General features: G+C 33.7%; 1 protein-coding gene across 1 annotated transcript in view; it reads right to left on the bottom strand.

Annotated features, from left to right (window-relative positions):
• The window catches only part of LOC134282549 (uncharacterized), a 54,449-nt gene extending 33,980 nt beyond the window's left edge, over window positions 1–20,469 (bottom strand). Inside the window, exons 1-7 of the mRNA XM_062764951.1 lie at window positions 20,366–20,469; window positions 20,135–20,227; window positions 17,782–17,858; window positions 17,483–17,665; window positions 10,605–10,748; window positions 9,917–10,030; window positions 9,398–9,655 (exon numbers count right to left, since the gene is read on the bottom strand). Of these exons, the coding sequence (XP_062620935.1) occupies window positions 9,398–9,655; window positions 9,917–10,030; window positions 10,605–10,748; window positions 17,483–17,665; window positions 17,782–17,858; window positions 20,135–20,227; window positions 20,366–20,469 (973 nt within the window). The remainder of the gene's footprint in view (window positions 1–9,397; window positions 9,656–9,916; window positions 10,031–10,604; window positions 10,749–17,482; window positions 17,666–17,781; window positions 17,859–20,134; window positions 20,228–20,365) is intronic.
• Between the last annotated feature and the right edge of the window lie 516 nt (window positions 20,470–20,985).

The following is a 20,985-nucleotide window of genomic DNA, read 5'->3' as shown; positions in this document are numbered from 1 at the left end:
TTTTTGGGGGTCGGGATAGTGGTTTTCTACAAGGAGGTAGCCCGTCGGGCTAGTAAAAAATATTACTACACACGCAATACATGAAAAGCACAACCGGTATTTTAACTCGTTTTTGGCTATAAAATTCCCAACCAGTTTATATTTTCCAGACAACAATACTCCTACTATCAATAAATCTCCATAATCTTATCCGTTTTGCAGAACTACCTGACTTATTTACTTCCAAAAACGATCGTTTTTTCCTAATCCGAATTTCCTCTATTCCTCCATTTATGGTAAATACATGCAGCTATATCTCTAAATTATTTACGATCACTCAATCAACTGAAAGATAAGTGTTTTGTGACTCACATACAATACATTTCTTTTGTTTTGAATGATTTAAGATGAAAACAAAATGAATATAATTTCATTCTAAATGAGCTAGTGCAATGATCAGAGAAAGGGAAGATAATTTATTGAAGTTCATTTTAATTTTATTTCATAATATTTAAACATGACTGAATTTGATATTGAGAATTAAAACTTTGACTTTAAAAAGAATGACCTCAGGGCTCAGTACCCTGACTTTTATCAGCAATTAATTTCTTTTTCAACATTATTTTATAGTTCAATTATTTTAATTTTTGCCCCTGTATTTGGGCTAGTAACTTTGCATTTGCCACTAGCCTGTGGGCTAGTACTTGATATTTTTAATTGCACAACACTGTGTACTATAGTTAAAAACAATGGGTACAAAGTTGTTTCATACACAGCAATAGAAATGGAAGCAGAGGAGATGTTTGAAAACATTACATTTATGAAAGTAAAGTCTTTGAAATTTGACACATTTTTACTTATTAAAAAAATCCCCAAAAAGTTAAGAATGATAAGTTCATGTGGTATGCAAATAATATCTATCTTTATTTTTTAGGTTCACGCATTTTGAAATAACACTTTATTAAAAAATATATATATGTATAAATTATATTCGCTCGCCTCATAATTTTGAAACCCAAAATAAAAAATAATATTAATAAAAAAATTTCGCTCGCTCGCCTCACTTTTTATTTTTGAAAATCCGAAGAACTATTTTACAAATTGGTATGGCCTAAAACATGTAGAACAAAAGAAGTGTAGAATTCCAAGATCTTCCAAATGATATCTCGAAAAAAGGGCTGGCTCCTAAAATTAAGGGACTAGAGGGGCCGAAAGTTTTTTCTTTATGTCTCAAAAAGTATTGAGAATTTTTAAAACGTCCAAGAAGCAAAGTTGTTCAAAATGTTAAGCTTAATCTATTGAAGTCATCAAAATACGTCCGGCATCGTCACTTCCGGCCAAACCAGAAGTAGTCGGAAAACGCGTATTTTTGCCGTTCTTGACAAGTTTATTGGTAACATATGTCTCTGGGAGCATAAAAATTAATTTTCCGTCCGTCGTCTTCACTTCCGGTCAAACCGGAAGTAGCCAAAACTAGATTATTTTGCATTAATTAACATAGCTTTAGAGGAGTCGAGCCATTTTTAGGTACTTTTTTCTCATTTTTGTATAAAAAAGCTACTTCCGGTCAAACAGGACGGAAGACCTACTCGTTGCTTTGCAACGAGCTTTGCTCTAGTTATTATTATTGTTTTTTTTTCTTACCGATTTTGTACGCGCGATTTCTCGAGAACAGCTCGATCGATTTTCATGAAACTTTCAGGTCTGATAGAACATCAAAAAATCTAGATATATCTTTTTTATTTTGATGACGTCACTTCCAGTTAGGAGTTTTCTGCGATTTAGTGATTTTTAGAGGGTCACATTGTCCGGTAGTTTTCTCAAAAAGCACTCAACACAGAAGCTTGAAATTTGCAGTGTTGCTAGAGCAACTTTCGGAGAAGTGCACTAAGTATATCACTACTACCGGAAATACGAAGCGCCGACGCTCGCTATGGCCCGAAAATAGTCCTATCAAGAATTTCAAAATTTTAAGCACCTTTTCACCGATAACTTTTTAGCTAGAAATATTTTGTTAAAGCATGTAGAACAAAAAAGGTGTAGAATTTCAAGATCTTTCAAATGACATCTGAAAAAGGGCTGGCCCCTTAAATCAGGGGCCTGGAGGGGCCAAAAAGTTTTCCTATATATCTCAAAAAGTATTGAGAATTTGTGATACGTCAAAGAAGCAAAGTTGTTCAAAATGACAAGCTCAATCTATTGAAGTCGTCAAAATACGTCCGGCGTCGTCACTTCCAGTCAAACCGGAAGTAGTCGGAAAACGCTTATTTTTGCCGTTCTTGACAAGTTTTTTGGTAACATATGTCTCTGGAAGCATTAAAATTAATTTTCCGTCCGTCGTCGTCACTTCCGGTCAAACCGGAAGTAACAGAAAATGGCTTATTTTTGCAATAATTAACATGAATTTAGAGGAATCAAACCATTTTGGGGGGAGTTATTTCTCATTTTTGTTAAAAATGAAAGCCACTTCCGGTCAAACATGACAGAAGACCTACTCGTTGCTTTGCAACGAGATTTGCTCTACTTTTATTTTTATTGGCTTTCACAAGAATACAAAGCAAACAATATGATTATATATTAGCAAAATATATACATATACATGTACATGGTGAATTTCTTGATAATTTCATTCTTTTACAACAGTGCAAGGTTTACTTGTAACCGTGAAAGTTATTTTATATATAAAACATATCCAGTAATGGCGCTGGTTCTGATGTTTTCCTGGCACGTATAAAATATCAAAATCGTAAAAAAAAGCCTGGAAACCTTTAGAAATTTCGGACTTGAAGTGAGGGAGTAAGTGGACCTTGTTGTGCACCAAATTATAGCGGTATTAAATTATACACTTATTATAAAAACAAATTTATTTTACATGGTAGGTAATGAATAGGTGATACTGATATTGAAGGTAGTATTGGGGAAAAATGTTTATTATCATTGTCGTTATGGGTATTTCCTGTGTGAACAGAGTGGTGGATCTGTGTGGTTTTTATGTCACGTGACATGGTCATATAAATAGCAGGTGCGTGCTTTTAAAGTTATTCTACCGCTCGTACAGAACGTTGTAAGGAATGGAAACCAGTACAGCGAGTTCAGATGTGCACTATTCTGAAGAAGTTTTATTGGGCGAGTCTAGTGAACAATCGTCTAACGAGGATGCAGTATCTTTTTTTAATAGTTCATTGAGAAAAGCTTTGCAACAGCAGAATGAGGTCATTGTGAGTTCTATTGTAAAGCAAATTAACAGTAAACATAATAATCCCGCCACGAATACCGGGCACGAGGATAGCGCACGGGAGGATACTAAACATAACTCATTCGATTTTAAACACGAGGGACATCGCATTCAGCACACCTTTAATACAGAGAGAATAGAGAAGTTGATTGAAACAAAAAACTTTATAGAGAAGAAAGATTTGGAAAATGCGGCACTGACAATTGAGAAAAAAATCGGCGAGTTGCGACAACGAAACAAGATTCTTAAAATAGCAGACAGGCACGGGTGGGATACTGTCAACGAATATTTAGACGATCCATTAGCAGACAACAATGACGACGCTGTTAAGTTACGGGGCGCTGTTAGCCGTGCTGTTCGTAAGCGTAATTACAGAGGGAAGCCATATACATATCCCATGCAAAACCGTAGACAGAATGCATTTGCTGCCAACGACTTTTTTCGCACTTTCGGCCAAAAGTTTGCTACAGGGGGGGGTACAAGCAATTCGCCAAACCAATCGAATACGGCGCAGGTCAACAGAACTTTGAACGGAAGTGCTTTTTCTGCACACAGGTCGGACATTACGTCAGGGACTGCCCATTTGCCAGAGGACAACAAGTTCCAGTGTCAGCTTCCACGGTCGCATCGGCCTCTAGCAACAACGCCAACAAGCAGTAGTAGAGAACAAGTTGAGTATAGTGAAAATGAAGGCTGTATGAGTGATTCTTATGAATATGAGTACGTGTTCGAAGATTTCAGTAAAGTTTCGGCTAAAAAATTGTTTACAATTTTGGAAGGGTGAATTGTCTTCAAACATATTTGTTAAAAATACTATTCAGTTTGGTTATGTAATTCCATTTATTCAATCGCCGCCTAAGGTCGTTTTAAAAAATAATAAGTCGGCTCATATTCACAGTGATTTTGTTTGTACAGCAATCAATGATCTTTTAAATTCTGGTTGTATTCACGAAATATCTGAAGAAAAAATACATGTTGTTAATCCACTTACTGTTTCAGTGAACAGCACAGGTAAGAAAAGGTTGGTGTTAGATCTTCGACATGTAAATCAATTTGTAGAAAAACAAAAGGTGAAGTTTGAAGGGGTGAGTGAGGCTTTACAATATGCAAAACAGGGAATGCACATGATTAAGTTTGATTTAAAATCAGGTTATCACCATATTGATATACATCCAGATTTTCACAAATATTTAGGTTTTTCTTGGAAATATGGTGACAAATTCCGATTTTTCGAATTTAATGTGTTACCTTTTGGTTTATCTTCAGCAGGGCATGTTTTTACTAAAGTAGTGAGAGTTTTAGTGAAATATTGGAGATCATGCGGTATACCTGTGGTAGTATACTTGGACGATGGTTGGGTTTGTGATACGTACGAGAAGTGCAAGTCTGCATCAGACACAATACAAGATACGTTACAGAGATCAGGTTTTGTTTTAAATACTGAGAAGTCGGTACTTGAGCCTACTCAGAGTATGGTGTGGTTAGGGTTTTTGTGGAATTTGAAAAGCGGGACGCTAGAAGTTCCTTTGGAAAAAATTAGTAATATTAAATCTTTATTAAAAGAACTTTTAGAGAATAAAAACAATATTTCGGCGAGAAAATTATCTTCTATTGTGGGAAAAATTATCGCATTAAAACCATCTTTGGGAAATATATGTCAGTTAATGACTAGACGTCTCAGTATTACAATTTGCTCTAAAACTGGCTGGGATGAAATTTTGTATATAGACAATGGGAATATTCAAGAATTAGAGTTTTGGCATTACAATATCAGTAAGCTCCCTTGCAAATATTTTACATATATTGATAAGACACCAGAGAAAATTATTTTTTCAGATGCAAGTTCTCATGCAGGCGCAGGGTTTACATGTGAAAGAAATAAGAAAATAATTCATTACATGTGGGATCAGTGTGAAAAAAGTAAAAGTTCAACTTGGAGAGAATTAAAGTCAGTACAAATAATTTTATCAAGCCTGGCAGATGTGTTGAGTGGAAGGTTTGTGAAAATATTTATAGATAATCAAAATGTCGTGCGCATCGCATGTAAAGGTAGTATGGTTGACGAGCTGCATCAGCTGGCATTGAGTATATTTGGTGTCTGTGTGCAATACAGTATTTTACTTGAAGTATAGTGGATGCCAAGAGAATTCAACATGGATGCAGATAGTTACAGTCGCATATTTGACAGTGATGGTTGGAGTGTGTCTGAACACATTTTCCGATATTTTGATAGAATATGGGGTCCTTTTACAATTGATCTTTTTGCAAATTGTAAGAATAACAAAGTTGAAAGGTTTTATTCGAAATATTGGAATCCAGGCACTACAGGAGTTGACGCTTTCGCTTATGATTGGTCAGGTGAAAATTGTTGGATAATACCTCCTCCTTTCCTTATAGGCAAAGTGATAAAACATTTGCATTTGTGTAATGCATATGGAACTTAATCATTCCTAAATGGTTGTCTCCTTTATTTTGGCCAATGATATGGGATAAAAGTACAACATCTTACAAATCTTATATAAAAGAATATGTTGAATATAAGAACCCAAGAAAATTTTTTATGTCAGGATCAGACAAGTCGAGTATATTTGCTCAAGATATGTTTTTGAGCAACGTTTTGGTTGTTAGAATTGATTTCAGAAAAATATAATAATAACAGTTTAAATATGTAAGTGAGTGTGTTGTTATATATTTGCTGTTTATTCACAGATTTTTAATGATACTTGGGCGGAAATTAAAGACATGTCAACGAAAGAGCAGTTTAAATCGGCAGATTCCTCAATATTCCACATCATGAAAAGTGCAAAAAGTAAAAACACAGTCAAGCAGTATGAAACGTATTTCAAGAAATTTACGCAGTGGTGTATTTCCAAAGATGTCGAAAGTTTTCCCGCAAAATCTAGTGTGATTGCCATTTTCTTAAGTGGATTAATTCAACAAGGAGTTTCTGAAGCAGTTCTGTGTTCATTTTTCTATAGTATAAAGGGTATCATGATCTTCATTGTGCGTTTTCTAATCTCTGTGACGACAGTGTTATTCATAGTTTAATGGAGGGGGGAAAACGAATTTTATCAAAGCCCATAAAGAAGAAGGAGCCAATTTCGCCAGATGTGTTAGAGAAGATTATAAATGTATATGGGGAACGGGAGCAAAATTGTAATTTACGAAGTGTAAGAACAGTGGCTATGTTGTTGTTGAGTTTCGCAGGTTTTTTGCGATTTAGTGAATTATCTAATATTAAAGTGAAAAATATAATTTTCAAGAATTTATACATGAGTGTTTGCATCGAATCCAGCAAAACTGATGTATACAGACGTGGTAACGAAGTGACATTGGCAGAGGCAGGAGGGAAGCTGTGTTCTGTATCTTGGATTAAGCATTATTTAAATCTAGCCGAAAATCAGGATAAACCAGAGGAATATGTATTCAGAGCAATTAGATTTTACAAGTCATGTGGAAAATATATGTTGTGCGGTATTAACAAGCCGATTTCATATACAAGAACCCGAGAGTTATTGTTAGAAGCTTTGGAAAAAGTGGGAATAGATTCAAAAGGCTTTGGTTTGCACAGTCTGCGAAGTGGAGGGGCAACGACTGCAGCCGAGAAAAATGTGTCGGAGCGTCTGATCAAAATACATGGACGTTGGAAATCTGACTATTCCAGAGACAATTATATTAAGGATTGTATAGATAACAAATTGAAAGTGTCTAATAGTCTTTTCATGTAAATATAAATGAATATATATTAATAAATATATATGCATATAGTGTGTGTGTGTGTAGACAGGTATTATTAATTTTTTTTACAATTTTCTCTTTGATTGTTCTACGTTCTGACGAGCAGCATTCCATACATATGAGTTGATTATTCTTTCAATACAGAATAAAGAGTATAATTAATTTATATTCGGACGAACGAAGTGAGGGAGAATATAATTATTATTATTGTCGTTATGGGTATTTCCTGTGTGAACAGAGTGGTGGATCTGTGTGGTTTTTATGTCACGTGACATGGTCATATAAATAGCAGGTGCGTGCTTTTAAAGTTATTCTACCGCTCGTACAGAACGTTGTAAGGAATGGAAACCAGTAAATTAGGCACACACATACATATATGTATGTATATATAAATATTATTTAATGATTAAAAATAATGGGTGTTGAAATAAATACAAATGTGTTAAATTTGTAATAAACGTTCTGACGAGCAGCATTCCATACATATGAGTTGATTATTCTTTCAATACAGAATAAAGAGTATAATTAATTTATATTCGGACGAACGAAGTGAGGGAGAATATAATTTATAATACATTGCTTTCAACGCCGAACCTTATCATTCTTAGTGAAATATTTGTTAATACATCCAATTAAACTATATTTTAACAACTAGTAAGACTGATTATATCTGTTGATTAACTATGTTCAACGTTTCCAAACATTTTGAAATAACAGGGGTTATTTTGTCTGTATTATGTTTATTTACAAATGATGTAATTTTCTCAAACTCCAAACATTTGCATCACTGTCAAAAACTTGTAAATTTTAATTAGATCATAGACCCGTGAATTACAATCAATTAAGTCACAAAAAGAGACTATCAAAGATCATACAAAAAAGCAAGACTTTTATACAATTGCAATTTCTTTAACACCAGACTCCAAAATTTAACTCCAAACTCCATTCCATAACCCCTCTCCAAACCTCCAGTCAATGAACACGGTGCCGTACAAAATAGACAAGACATAATTTCTCACAACAAAGTCTCTGCAAGACATACCTTTAGAAAAAAAATTGAGGTGCTGAGGTACACACACAATTTTTTTTAAGCGATCCAAAGGCCTGTGGTCAAGACTGACACTCTACTGGTTTGTACTTAATGCAAAGGAAGAGAAAAGTAGCAGTTGCATGAGTTTGGAATTGAAACTTGACAACAGCAATAAATAAAATAATGATCCTTGATTAAGTCTCTTTATATTCTTAGTGTAGTCTACTTGTATTCCATATTATATTATAATCAGACTAAAACTATTTGGAGTAGCATTTTGAAAGTATTTCATAGAAATGTCTAATTTTAGTAACTATGGCAACACCATTCATTAAAATAAAAAAAACCCGATACACAGAATTGTGTATCTTAGTGTAGTCTGCTTGTGTGCCAAGTTATATTGAAATCCGACAGAAAATGTAGGAGTAGTATTTTGAATGAATTTCACAGAAATTTCTATTTTTAATACTTATGGCAACACCGTTCATCGAAATCAAAAACCGATACACAGAATTGTTTCGTAGTGTAGTCTACTTGTGTGCAAAGTTATATTGAAATCAGACCAAAACTGTATGAGGAGTAACATTTTGAGAAAATGTTTACAGACAGACAAACAGACGGACGGACGCCGGACGCATTACTATCGCATAAGTTGTTTTGAACATATTTTATTGACAAGCAAAAGGATAAGAAACAAGTTCTAACAACTTACTAGTTCTTCTCCTTAAAAAAACATAATAATTGTCATGCAAAATAAGTAAAAACGTCCTCTGCTAAATCTACAGTCTCTAACCAGCACAGCTAAAAACGAACAACTAAGAGATTACTTTCTCTTGAAGAAGCATAGCAACACTTAATTGATCAACATAACAGATATCGTATACCGGTATGCTTTGTTGCCATAAAAAAATCAATACTTGCAAAATGAACGATGAACTTTTGGATACCTATCTACCTCCTGGAATAGTTTAAGAAAATAACGCCCAAGGATTTTCATCTTGTCCTCCGATTTTTCATGTTTGTGTAATTAGGTTTCATGTTTTATTCACATGTATATATTAGAGTTATTCATAATAAGTAATAATATTCAAAAGCACTTATGTTTTTGATATATATGTCATGTTGTAAATTTTGAATTAACAACATAACAACACTGCCACCCGGCAAATTCAAAATTTACAACATGGCATACATCTCAAGATTTAACAAGGAACATATAGTAGCTTTAAATTATTAATCTTTAAAGAGCTCTCCTCCCTCAGATTTTTGCGGAATTTGCAAACGCACGAGGTTAAATCAGAAGAGTTGTAAACTTGAGGTATATTCCTATCTAATATCATAATTATGCATATCTAAGTTCTTTATCTTTTTTTATTTTACTTTTTTTAGATAGCTTTTAAACACTAATAAATTACCATTTCCTGAGATGTAGCTCAAAGTCGTCTTTGCATGTACAATGCCTACTCTGAAATCGTGAACGTAACCAATATTTTTTGGAGCGGTTGTTTTATAAAACGAATTCCATAATGTTTCTGCTTCTTCCCAACCAGTTTCCTTTGTCCAAATGATTTCGGTTGAATTGACGTCGTTCGGATCATCGGGATTGTTTAATACTTTAGAATTTCCGATTTTGAGAGAGCATATGCTGTCCGTAATTTGGGCGTATTCTTTCACTAAAAAAAAATATATTTTACATGATAAAATATTATTATGTACATGTCTTGATCAATTTAAAAAAATAATAGTGTCATCCCAAACACAATCGGAGAGACGAATTTTTAAGGCCCCGGTAAAACCATTGTTTTAATGGTTATACCTGTATATCAATCATAATTTATTATTTTAAAATTACTTTTTAATGTATATGTGATATAATATTATTTTAAAACACATCTTACTCCATCAATGACATAATAATATGTATCTTCACTCACTTATTTCACAATGATGTCCCGTAAACCCTTTGGAACAGCTGCATTTTGATGCCAACTCATCCAAACATTCCCCGGGATAACATCGTGTGCTGTCTGTTCTCCAGGAACAGGCCTCTATCAACAAATAAAGGAGAAACGTTAATTCTATGCTTAGTTTTAGGCAAGTTTTGGCATTTTTATGAATTAATTAAAAAAAGTGAATATGAAAAACAATAAAGGATCTCATTAGCCTTTTACAAGCTAAACGATTTACACTAGTCAGTAAAAGAGCCTTTAAAAAGCTTATGTTTTCAGTTATATGAATATAGTCCGAATACAAATCAAATTTACAACTACTATTACTATATTATTTCCTCACTGTTTAATATTTTTTTAACTTAATCTTTGTATTAAAATGATTAATAAATGCTTTAATTAAATGGACAGATGCAAAAATTTTTATACTGTAGCATTTATACGCTTTTTTTTCCTTAATTGGATTTCATGGATCACTGGCTTTATTAATGCAACGAAAACACTTAGATCGTCATCAAGAAGCTAATAGTGCAGCGACTAACGATTGTACTGTGAATAACGAATATTACTGATATGTAAAACCCAGTTAAAGTAATTCAAAAGTCATGATTAGAAGATATACCTGCTTGATCATCTAAAGATGTAACAAATTATAAATATTAAAGAATCTTACTTTGACAGAGTTTATCAGCACTTGGTTTTCTTGTGTACGCTGCCCAATATGGTTCGGGTTTAACCTCGCCTTCGCACCTTACACATCTATTGTTCCCTCGAGTCGAGCAATGGTTTTCGTGACAGTGGTCAATATTCGGACAAGCTGTGTAAAGGATATTAAAAAATAGTAAATATATACATTGAATAAAAATATACCTAAAGAAATAGGCCCTAAATGTAAAAATCTGGTTGCATTTAACAAATTGTAGACGTTTCAACAATTTAAAAAAAAAATGTTTATCAAAGATCGAGGCTCAGTTCTGGCCCTGTATTTTCATAAATATGGAAGTGCTATAAAAATAATAAAAATGCTTCCCGAATCATTGAAATTTCATGCAATTTGATCATAAAACAGTTAATTTTTAGCTACCTGAGCCGAAGCCTCAAGTGAGCTTTTCTGATCACATTTGTCTGTAGTCCGTCCGTCTGTAAACTTTTCACAATTTCAACTTCTTCTCAAGAATCACTGAGCCAATTTTAACCAAACTTAGTACAAAGCATTTTTGGGTGATGAGGAGTTTAAATTGTTAAAATAAAGGGCCGAGTCCCCTTCCAAGATGAGATAATCAAGAAAAGACAAAAATAGGTTGGGGTCATTAAAAAATCTTCTTCTCAAGAACCAGTGGGCCAGAAAAGAAAAACTTACGTGGAAGCATCCTGGAATAGTGTAGATTCTAAATTGTAAAATCATAAACCTGGGGTAAGGGCGGGGCCACAATAGGGAATCCAAGTTTACATAGAGATATATAGGAAATATCTTTTAAAATCTTCTCAAGAACCAATGGGTCAGAAAACTTGAAACTTATGTGGAAGCATCCTGGGGTAGTGTAGATTCTAAATTATTAAAATCATGACCCCCGGCGGTAGGGCGGGGCCACAGTAATGAATCCAAGTTTTACATATAAATATATAGGGAAAATCTTTAAAAATCTTCTTTTCAAGAACCAGTTGGCCAGAAAACTTGAAACTTATGTGGAAGCATCCAGGGGTAATGTAGATTCAAAATTGTTAAAATCATGAGCCGGGGGGGGGGGGGGGGGGGTAGAGCGGGGCCACAGTAGGGAGTCTAAGTTTTACATAGAATAATATAGGGACAATCTTTAAAAATCTTCTTTTCAAGAACCAGTTGGCCAGAAAACTTGAAACTTATGTGGAAGCATCCTGGGGTAGTGTAGATTCTAAATTGTTAAAATGAAGATCCCTTGGTGTAGGACGGGCCACAATAGGGAATTCAAGTTTTAAATTGAAATATATAGAAAAAAATTTTAGAATCCTCTTCTCGAGAACCACTGGTCCAGGAAAGCTGAAACTTATATGTACGCTTGCCGCGGAGGTGAAAATTCTAAATTTTTAAAAATCAAGATGGGAGGGGGGTAGGGGGCCACAATAGATATAAGAAGAGGGGGAATCTGGTAAAGAACTGCATCATCAAAGTCACTCAGGTGAGCGATGTGGCCATGGCCTCTGGTTTTCTTGACCCCTGAAATGCTAATTGTAACACCACTTAAATTTCGTCAAATAAAAACTATTACATCAAAATGCTTTTTGTCCCCCGCTTGAAAAGTGGGGGACATTAATTTGGGTTTGTCCGTCCGTCCGTCCGTCTGTCCGTCCGTCTTTCTGTCTGTCTGTAACGCTTTCGTTTCCACACGATATCTCGAGAACCCTTTGAGCTTTTGCAATGAAATTTAGCATAGCAACTCCCTGTGGACTAAAAAAGACCCCTATTGATTTTGAGGTAAAAAGGTCAAAGGTCAAGGTCATAAATAAGCAAATTCTGTCTGTTAAAACACTTTCGTTTCCACACGATATCTCTAAAACCATTTGAGCTATTGCAATGAAATTTTACATAACAACTCCCTGTGGCCTAATGAAGACCCCTATTGATTTTGAGGTAAAAAGGTCAAAGTTCAAGGTCGTAAATTTATACATTCTGTCTGTGTGTAATACTATTATTTCCGGGCGATATTTCAAGAAGATTTCGAGCTTATGCAATGTCGCTATTTTTAGCGCAGGGGCATGAAGGAGAGTTCTTGCGTATAAAACAGGTTCTCGGCGGACTTTATGTTCTTATTACATCTATTAGAACTGTTTAATAAAGGCTAAATAAATCAAACACCATGGATTGTGTAAAATTTTGAGAATACCGAACATGAAAACATGAATATATACATGTATGTGACTTCACCTCTGCATATACTTCACAGGATATATAGCGATTCCGTGCTCTGGTGGTTATGTCTATCGCCTAAAGTGTGAGAGGTCCCGGGATCGAATCTCGGTCGAACCTTTTTTTTTTTTTTTAAAAATACTTTTTTTTTTACTAAATGATAGTATTCAGCATGTGAAATGAAAAAATTATGAGGTTATAAAATCATCATAACAGTGTGATAAAAATTCCATATAAAAAAAGCTTCTATACACATAATGAAGAATAAGCAATCAAATCTTTATATGCATATTGACATACATGTATTTTATTTGCTTCAGTATACATGTATACATTTAATAATTCTACAAATTCAGTCAGGGGGAGCCGACTTTTTCCCTAAGCGGGGGACACGAATTCTCTGAATTAGCTTGTTTCTTGCACTTTTGTGCCGCAAACATTAGCTTTACGAGGGTTGTGCCAAAAAGTCATAGACGATGATCACTAGTATTACTTTGTTAAACATGCAATCAATACTAACCAAATTTTGCACAGACATTATATATTCAATGTTTTTTTTAAATACATACCTTTCATATTTATAATATTGGGAGGATTTTTATGAAGGCCGATATGGTCTGTCGGCGCACGAACAAAATTCGGATTTATTTACACATATCACTTTTACATTTTCTTTTATAACTTTGGTACCACGTAAAACATTGAACTCCAATTTATATTCGTGAGACCAGAATCACAATTTTAATTAACAAATTTTCATATAATTAGCATTAGAAACAGACGATTGGTGTCATGATTTTCAAAGTGTTGTTGGAATTGAGTTTGATTTAAATGACGTCTTCAAATGCGTTACCAGCGAATGGGGATGTAAAAGATTGTTTTAAATATTTATGGTTTAAATACATCGGATACTAAAAAAGGGGTACAGATGTGACATTACACACTAGATTCTAATAGAGAAATTGTTTTCAAATGGTACGAGATTCAATTAAGGAATGTTTTTCAGTTTTGTGTGAGTTATTGGCACGTGTGAATCACACAGACTTGTCACGTAGGCATATTTCATGAAGCGCGCTAGCGCTTCATGAAAAATATGCCTATGTGCAAGTCTGTGTGATTCACAGTTTTCACACACCAATAATTCACACTAAACTGAAAAACATTCCTTATATTTATATTTTACATGTTTGGAAGCAACTAAAATATGCTAAATATTTGAATTTCTCGCTGCCCTATATCGTTGCATTTTTACTAACGTCGCTGCAGACTCATTGTGACGTCACGTTAACGCACGTTTCTCCGTGTATATTTCTACGCGTGAGTATACACGAAAATGGTTTTCAAATCAATTTCACAGTAAGCTTACTAGAAAAACACAGCGAATGTAAATATTGTGTATTACCATTTTCCTCTATACTGTAAATATATAGTCACCGCATGTTAGCCCCTGTTCAAACGTATAACGCCGCTACTACGACCTAAGCGTGGACTAAATAGTGGCCGATCGTGACAAATACAATAAAGCGCATTAAAGTGGTAAAATTTTCCGTTTGGATGAAACGTTCTGAGTCATGTTTTGAACGTCAATTATATCATGATGACACGCCCATATTTTTAGAAACGAGAGAGAAATATTCGTCGTAATGTTTTAGGGCAATCACCCAATAGTCAAGAGTGATTTTTCACTTAAAAAAACATTGGATATTAACCGTCTCGCGTGATGCAGAAAAAGAATCTTATAAGAGAGAGACGTAAATTAAGCTTCCTTTTGTGTGCCAAATGTACACTTAGGCTACATGCTTTCTTTACTTTACATAATATTTTTTCTTATTTAAAGTGATATCATCATGAAACTTGAAATGCATGACCATAAAATGTTGTTTTTTGCTATGACAAGAAAAGAAATTTAATTTAGCAAAGAGAAACTAAACTGTTTTCCCTGTCTACGACTTTTACAACCCTCGTAATCCTTACAAACAAAGATACATTGCGGGTTCCAGTAAATGTTCAACCAAGCATCTTTCGTTACTCCTCACTAAGATATTGACAGTAAAGAAGGAAAAACTTCAAGAGTACTGTGCAACTGTATATTCAAGAAGTGGTGTGAATCAGGTGTGGATACTTAAAAATTTTAAAGAACTTTTGGACAATTTGAACTGACAAGATTTTACAAAAATCAACAGCTTAAAAACTTACAACTTTTCTACTTTATACACAACAAATACCCACGACAAATTAAAATCCAGGCTTTTTGACATCATTGATAGCTGCTTCTTCAATAAAAATGGAACTCGTAAATTTACTTACCTGGTCATTGGTCATTTGCAAAATTATTTTGTTAAAACAGATTCTGATTGCACAAGTACTCTGAAGTTGACATAAAGGAGATGCTTGAGTTTTTGATTGGCAATTTCTATGTGGTTTTTGGAGACCAGGTCTTCCAACAATCTATTGAAATTCCCGTGGGTACCAATTGCGCTCCGTTATTAGCAGACCTATTTTTGTATTCATATGAAGCAGAATTTATGCAAAATCTTATGCGTGAAAAGAAGAAAACACTTGCTGCGGCCTTCAACTCGACTTTCAGATATATCGATGACGTATTGTCAATTAACAATTGTAATTTACATTCCTACGTCGAAACGATATATCCAGGAGAGCTTGAGATTAAAGACACGACAGAGTCTGACACATCTGTTTCATACTTGGATATTTTACTTGAAAAAGACGTTAATGGTAACCTAACAACCAAGCTGTATGATGAATGTGACGACTTTAACTTTTCTATCGTCAACTTACCTTACTTAGGCAGCAATATTCCTTCTTCACCTGCATACGGAGTGTATATGTTACAGTAAATATGTGAAATCAGGAATTTCATGTATTTCCTAAAACATTCAGTAAATACATTTATTTACTGGCTGTTTTAGGAAATACACGTAATTACTGAATAGTTAGGAAATTCGTGTATTTACTGAAAATTTTAGCCAATTTTACACGTTTTTACTGAACAAAGCAGGATGAATAATATATGCATATCCTTTAAAACATTCAGTTAACATACAAATACCAAAATTCTTTTTTTTTAAAAGCAGCATTTGATAAGAATAGTTTCTACAAAGCTGACGTTATGCATTAAATTTGAATTCCTTTATTGTACTTCTTATGTAAAATGAAGTTTCTAATATTCACATTTCAAAAATATATCTAAAGAAGCTATGAATTTAGATCACTCAGCATCAGAATAATGAATTTAAAATAGTTTTAAAATAATTTTATTATAACATTTATAAAAATGTACGAATTGTAAATGGTGATATCAGAGGCACTTCTGTTTATTCGAGTCTCACATCTTTAAAATTATGGTAAAATAGATATGTTTTGCAATTTTCAGTTAATTCAACCTAATTTTTTTAAGTTTTTAACTATTAAAATTGTTAGGGTGGAAAATTCCTCAAAGTTAAATTTTAATTTTAATTCCTGACTTTAATTTTGTTACATTATGTGTATTTTACAAGGGGAGGGGGTGGGTGGTTTGTAGCATTTTTGAGGAGACAGCATAAACATTTTTTTAATTTGTAAATAAGATGCTTCAGGGTTTTAAATTTACTGTCAAAAACTCTAGCATTGTATGAATATCTAATAAAATAAGAAATACCAGTAAGCGATTTTAGTTTTTTTTAGATAAAAATATATAAAAATAATTGAAATAATTGTTAGTTAAAGTATGTTGTGATATAGAAAACACATTTTCAAAATTATTACATAAATAAAAAATTATTTCAAATATTATTTATACACATATGGTATGCTCACTGATATGAACATTGATTATATTGTGCATCTGTTCATATTTTATGATTCAAATTTTAAATTATACATGTACCACGAAAACGCAGTCAGTAAATATGTGTAAAAAGTATTAAAAAGTTCAGTAATTACGTGTATTTCCTAACTGAAATTAGTAAATACGTGTATTCCCTAAGCAGAATAGGAATTTCATGTATTTCCTAAAATTCAGGAAATACGTGAAATTCCTGGTTACACATATTTACTGTAACATATATATCTCAGTTAATTCGATACACAAGAGCATGCTCTACGTATGAACAATTTCTAAAACAAGGTAAATTATTGACAAACAAGTTGAAGAAACAAGAATATCAACAGTCTCGTTTAAAGTCATCATTTTTAAGTTCTATGGTCAATTCAATGACCTTGTCAGCAAAAACAATTTATCATTGAGTCAAATGCTGACTGACGTTTTTCATACCAATTGTTTGGCCATTATTTATACACTGAATTGACGACGGATTTTCCCGTTATTTCCTGATCATGACAAGGAGCACACGGCGGGTGTGACCGGTCGGCAGGGAATGCTCACTCCTCCATGGCACCTGATCCCACCTCTGATGTTTCGGAGGTCCGTGTTTGCTCTGCTCTTATTTTGTATTGTTTTATGGACTTCGAGGTTGAATACTGTTCGTTATCTCCATATCCTTCTTGATAGTTCTGCATTTTATTACAACATTGTATGCATACAAAAAAAGCTACAAAGAAGAGTGCGGTGTCTACTTATATTCATTGTTAGGTTCTGTATATGGATATGAAAACTTTAATGACTATTAATTCATATAAATTAAAGACGAAAAGAATCTAAAACTTACCTCTGCAGTGTGAACCATCAGCATAAAAATAGTTTGGTTCAGGAGATGGTCGTAAACATTTACATACTCCTGGACTAATACAGCTCCCATGACTTACAACTGTTTTTGGCTTAAGGTCTATATCAATGATGCTTCTTTCGGCATAACATGCGCCTTTTTTGGTTATCAATCTATTACACATGGCTGAAAAATGAACGTTTACTTTGAAAGTTGAGTAAAACAAGAAACTAAGAAATACCGCCCATTGACTGTTTGATGCATTAATTGAAACAAAAATAAAATTGAATGAAAGGTAATACCGTTGGAGCAGCTTTCTTGATCGTCATAGGACGAAGAATACCCACTTTGACACTTCAATTTATATTTCGTCACTTCTCTAAACGAAAAAAGGAAAGAAACTAGAGGTACTGTGAGCACTAGCTCACTTGAAGATACCCAATGCCTCTTCTATCATTATAATGGCAAAGTGCTGATAAAAACCGAAATACCGAAATAAATGTCAGATCAAAAAGTAAAATAGCAGGTGTACAATGAAGCAGCTGTTGCAGAAAAAATGCATAAACCGCGTAAGCGGGTAATGTAAATTTTTTTCTGCAATAGCTGCGACCGTTCATTCCAGTAATAACAAACAAAGAAAGACATTTTATTGTTTATATTTATATCTGTTTAAATTATCATTTTAAGTTGGACTAAAAAAATTAATTATTGTGTTAATGATGCGGACGTCTTTGTACGTTTCATTGATGGAACGGCCAAAGATCAAGAAATCTGTACAGGTGATATGCCTAATGTAGTTCATGCAGAGATGAACGCAATGGGTTTTCTTAAGAAATAAAGAAGAAAATATTAAGTGGATGTAAATATATTCTAATGAAAAAAAAGTAGATACAACATTATTGTTCATCAAACATGTTAAAAAAAACTGAGGAGGGAGGAGGGAGCGAGCGTAGGAATATTAATATTTTTTTGCATTTAGGGGGGAAAGTGATATTTGGAGGAAAAAATTACATTAATTTTGGTTTCTTGTACGTATGACATACACAGCATTATTCTTTTCATGAACAATAATGTTGTACCTACTTTTCAATGATGGAACTATTTTCGTCGGCACAATTTGTGTGAGTCGCTGCTGACTACAGTAATATATATTGAACTGATAGTAAGCACTGATCGAATATATTAAAAAGGTAACGCAAGATTGCAAGCACGAACATTCCATGTAGATACCCTTTACATTAAAGCAGTCAGGTGTAACGAATGTGTAACGTGCTGTCTAGCACACACTCGGATAGATGCACATCCCACTCCTTCTTTCCGAGAACAATACAGTACTAGATTGGAATCATCTACCATCTGAAGTTGCCTCAGCACCAACTTTAGAGGCCTTCAATTCACAACTGGACTCATACACGAGGTGCCAGCTGACTACAAGCACCACCTAGACATGTCAGATTTTTAACCTTTTTTATTGTATATATTACCCTGATTGGGTTTTTAACTTTGCCCGATGCGTGGAAGTACCCGAGTCTAACGCTCTTAAAAACTTGTTTCGAAGAGGAAGAATGAAGAGTATACCCTGGTGTTGATATATCGTAGATAATAAAATCGAAAATGGCATATATCTCTGGGTCGTTTTCAGCTTTAAGTCGATAAAAAAAATAGCATTTTTAGCCGGGCTTATTGCTCAAAGAGCAATTGCAGGCTTATGTCATCCTGTTCAAGGCAGGAAGTCAACCCCATATTCGTCATTTTAAAGTTACGTGCAAAAATATAGTTCTTACTCTCAACCGCTTTTGAGATGATACAAACGCTAAATAAAGCAACAAAAATAAAACGAAGTTTTATTTATATAAATAAACATTAGTAGTAATGACTTTGAAAACTTCAGTCCTAAGTCAAAGAACATAGTTCATTAGCTTAAGGATTTTTGATAATCAGTGTTATCGTAGTTCTCTACACATACTAGGTAAAGCAGGGAGGGAACCAGAATGGCCTGTTTGTTTACATTCAGCTGCGGTACCAGATTAATTTTGATTCTGACAACATCGGACCGTGGTATTAGGATTGAAAAACTCACTGTCAGTGTCTTATCATTTATATTGATAGTTTTTAAATAATTTTTTTCATCAGAATATAAACGTGATTCATGGAAGAAATTCATTTCACTCTGTAAAAGAGCCCGGCTCTCTGTACTTCTGAGTACTTTGATTTCCGTTACCGAGCGCTCAACACTTTAAAAGTATAGCGGGTCCATGGTCCATTATTTCTAGCACGTTTGTGTGTACATTATTTTATTCAAGTTCATGATTTGAAATAAAAGGAACAACTTCTTATATATTTGGAACGCAAACATATGATTTTTAATTGAAAAATTCTATTATATTATATGACGTGGGTTAGGTTAGCAAGAAATTACAATGTTATTAACTTATATTTTTTGGCATGTCTTCGATTTCGTATCTTGACCATGAAACTCTTATGTCAAAGAAAGAAACGTTGGGATACAAAACATACTTTAACCATAAAGGAACATACTATGATTACTTATCATGAGCATAATATTTTCATAAACATTTAGGCCGTAATTTCATCAGTTTAATTCAAAACCAATTATGATACCATAAATTTATATGCATAAAACAAAATGCAAACCTATATCTTTTACATCTTCCCCAAAAATTCCAAAAGCCACATCTTTCCTCGTAAGCTGTCTCCGTTCTGTAAGAATATCTCTGAACATGTGGACTGCAAAAGGACGACAGATTGATGTCAGTAATTCTATGATCATGGGTTTAAAAGTTTACAAATTTCTTAAACATTCATTTTTAATGAAACTTGAATCGTATACATTATGTTCTCGATTGAAGGAACGTTTTGACTTACCGACCTTCTCTAAGGCTACTCTCCGAATACCATGGAAGCCATAACTGTGTAAATGACGGCCGTATAAGACAGACGAACAGAAGAGCTAACACTATGTTGGACATACTCTCTCTCAACTGTCCAACAACAATAAAAATCATTTCAAAAAAATTTAGAAATGTCATGAATTAATTTATGTGTTTTCTATATAAGTTAAAAATCAGAATAGGAATAGGAATTTTTTGTAGGGTTACTTTGTTTTATAGTTGATGTCCCATAAGATATGACTTAAATACTTTTAAAACAAAAAAGGTGTCTTCCACTGTATACAATTTTCAATTGCCAATGAGTACATGACTAATTAATTATCGAGTTCTCATTATTTGATTTTCTAAACGTCAAAAGTATTGGCACATCTTTACATTTTATATATCTATATTATATTTAACTTTTAATATTTATGTGCAAAATGCTGTGTTTCTTACCTTGCCCCGGTGTCATATGCCCAAGTAAAGAGCCGAAGGAATACAGAGGGTGATAACGTCGTTATGAAAAATATAAAGGAACCTATCACGGTATTTAAACTCGAGAAGGCATTTAAAAAGACAGATACTGGGTGCAGTGAATTCCAAACCAAGAGC

Source organism: Saccostrea cucullata, unplaced genomic scaffold, assembly GCF_032062105.1.
Source record: "Saccostrea cucullata isolate Sc308-1 unplaced genomic scaffold, CSIRO_AGI_Scuc_v1 ctg297, whole genome shotgun sequence".
Classification (NCBI taxonomy): Eukaryota; Metazoa; Mollusca; class Bivalvia; order Ostreida; family Ostreidae; genus Saccostrea; species Saccostrea cuccullata.
This window is presented reverse-complemented; position numbering and strand designations above follow the sequence as displayed.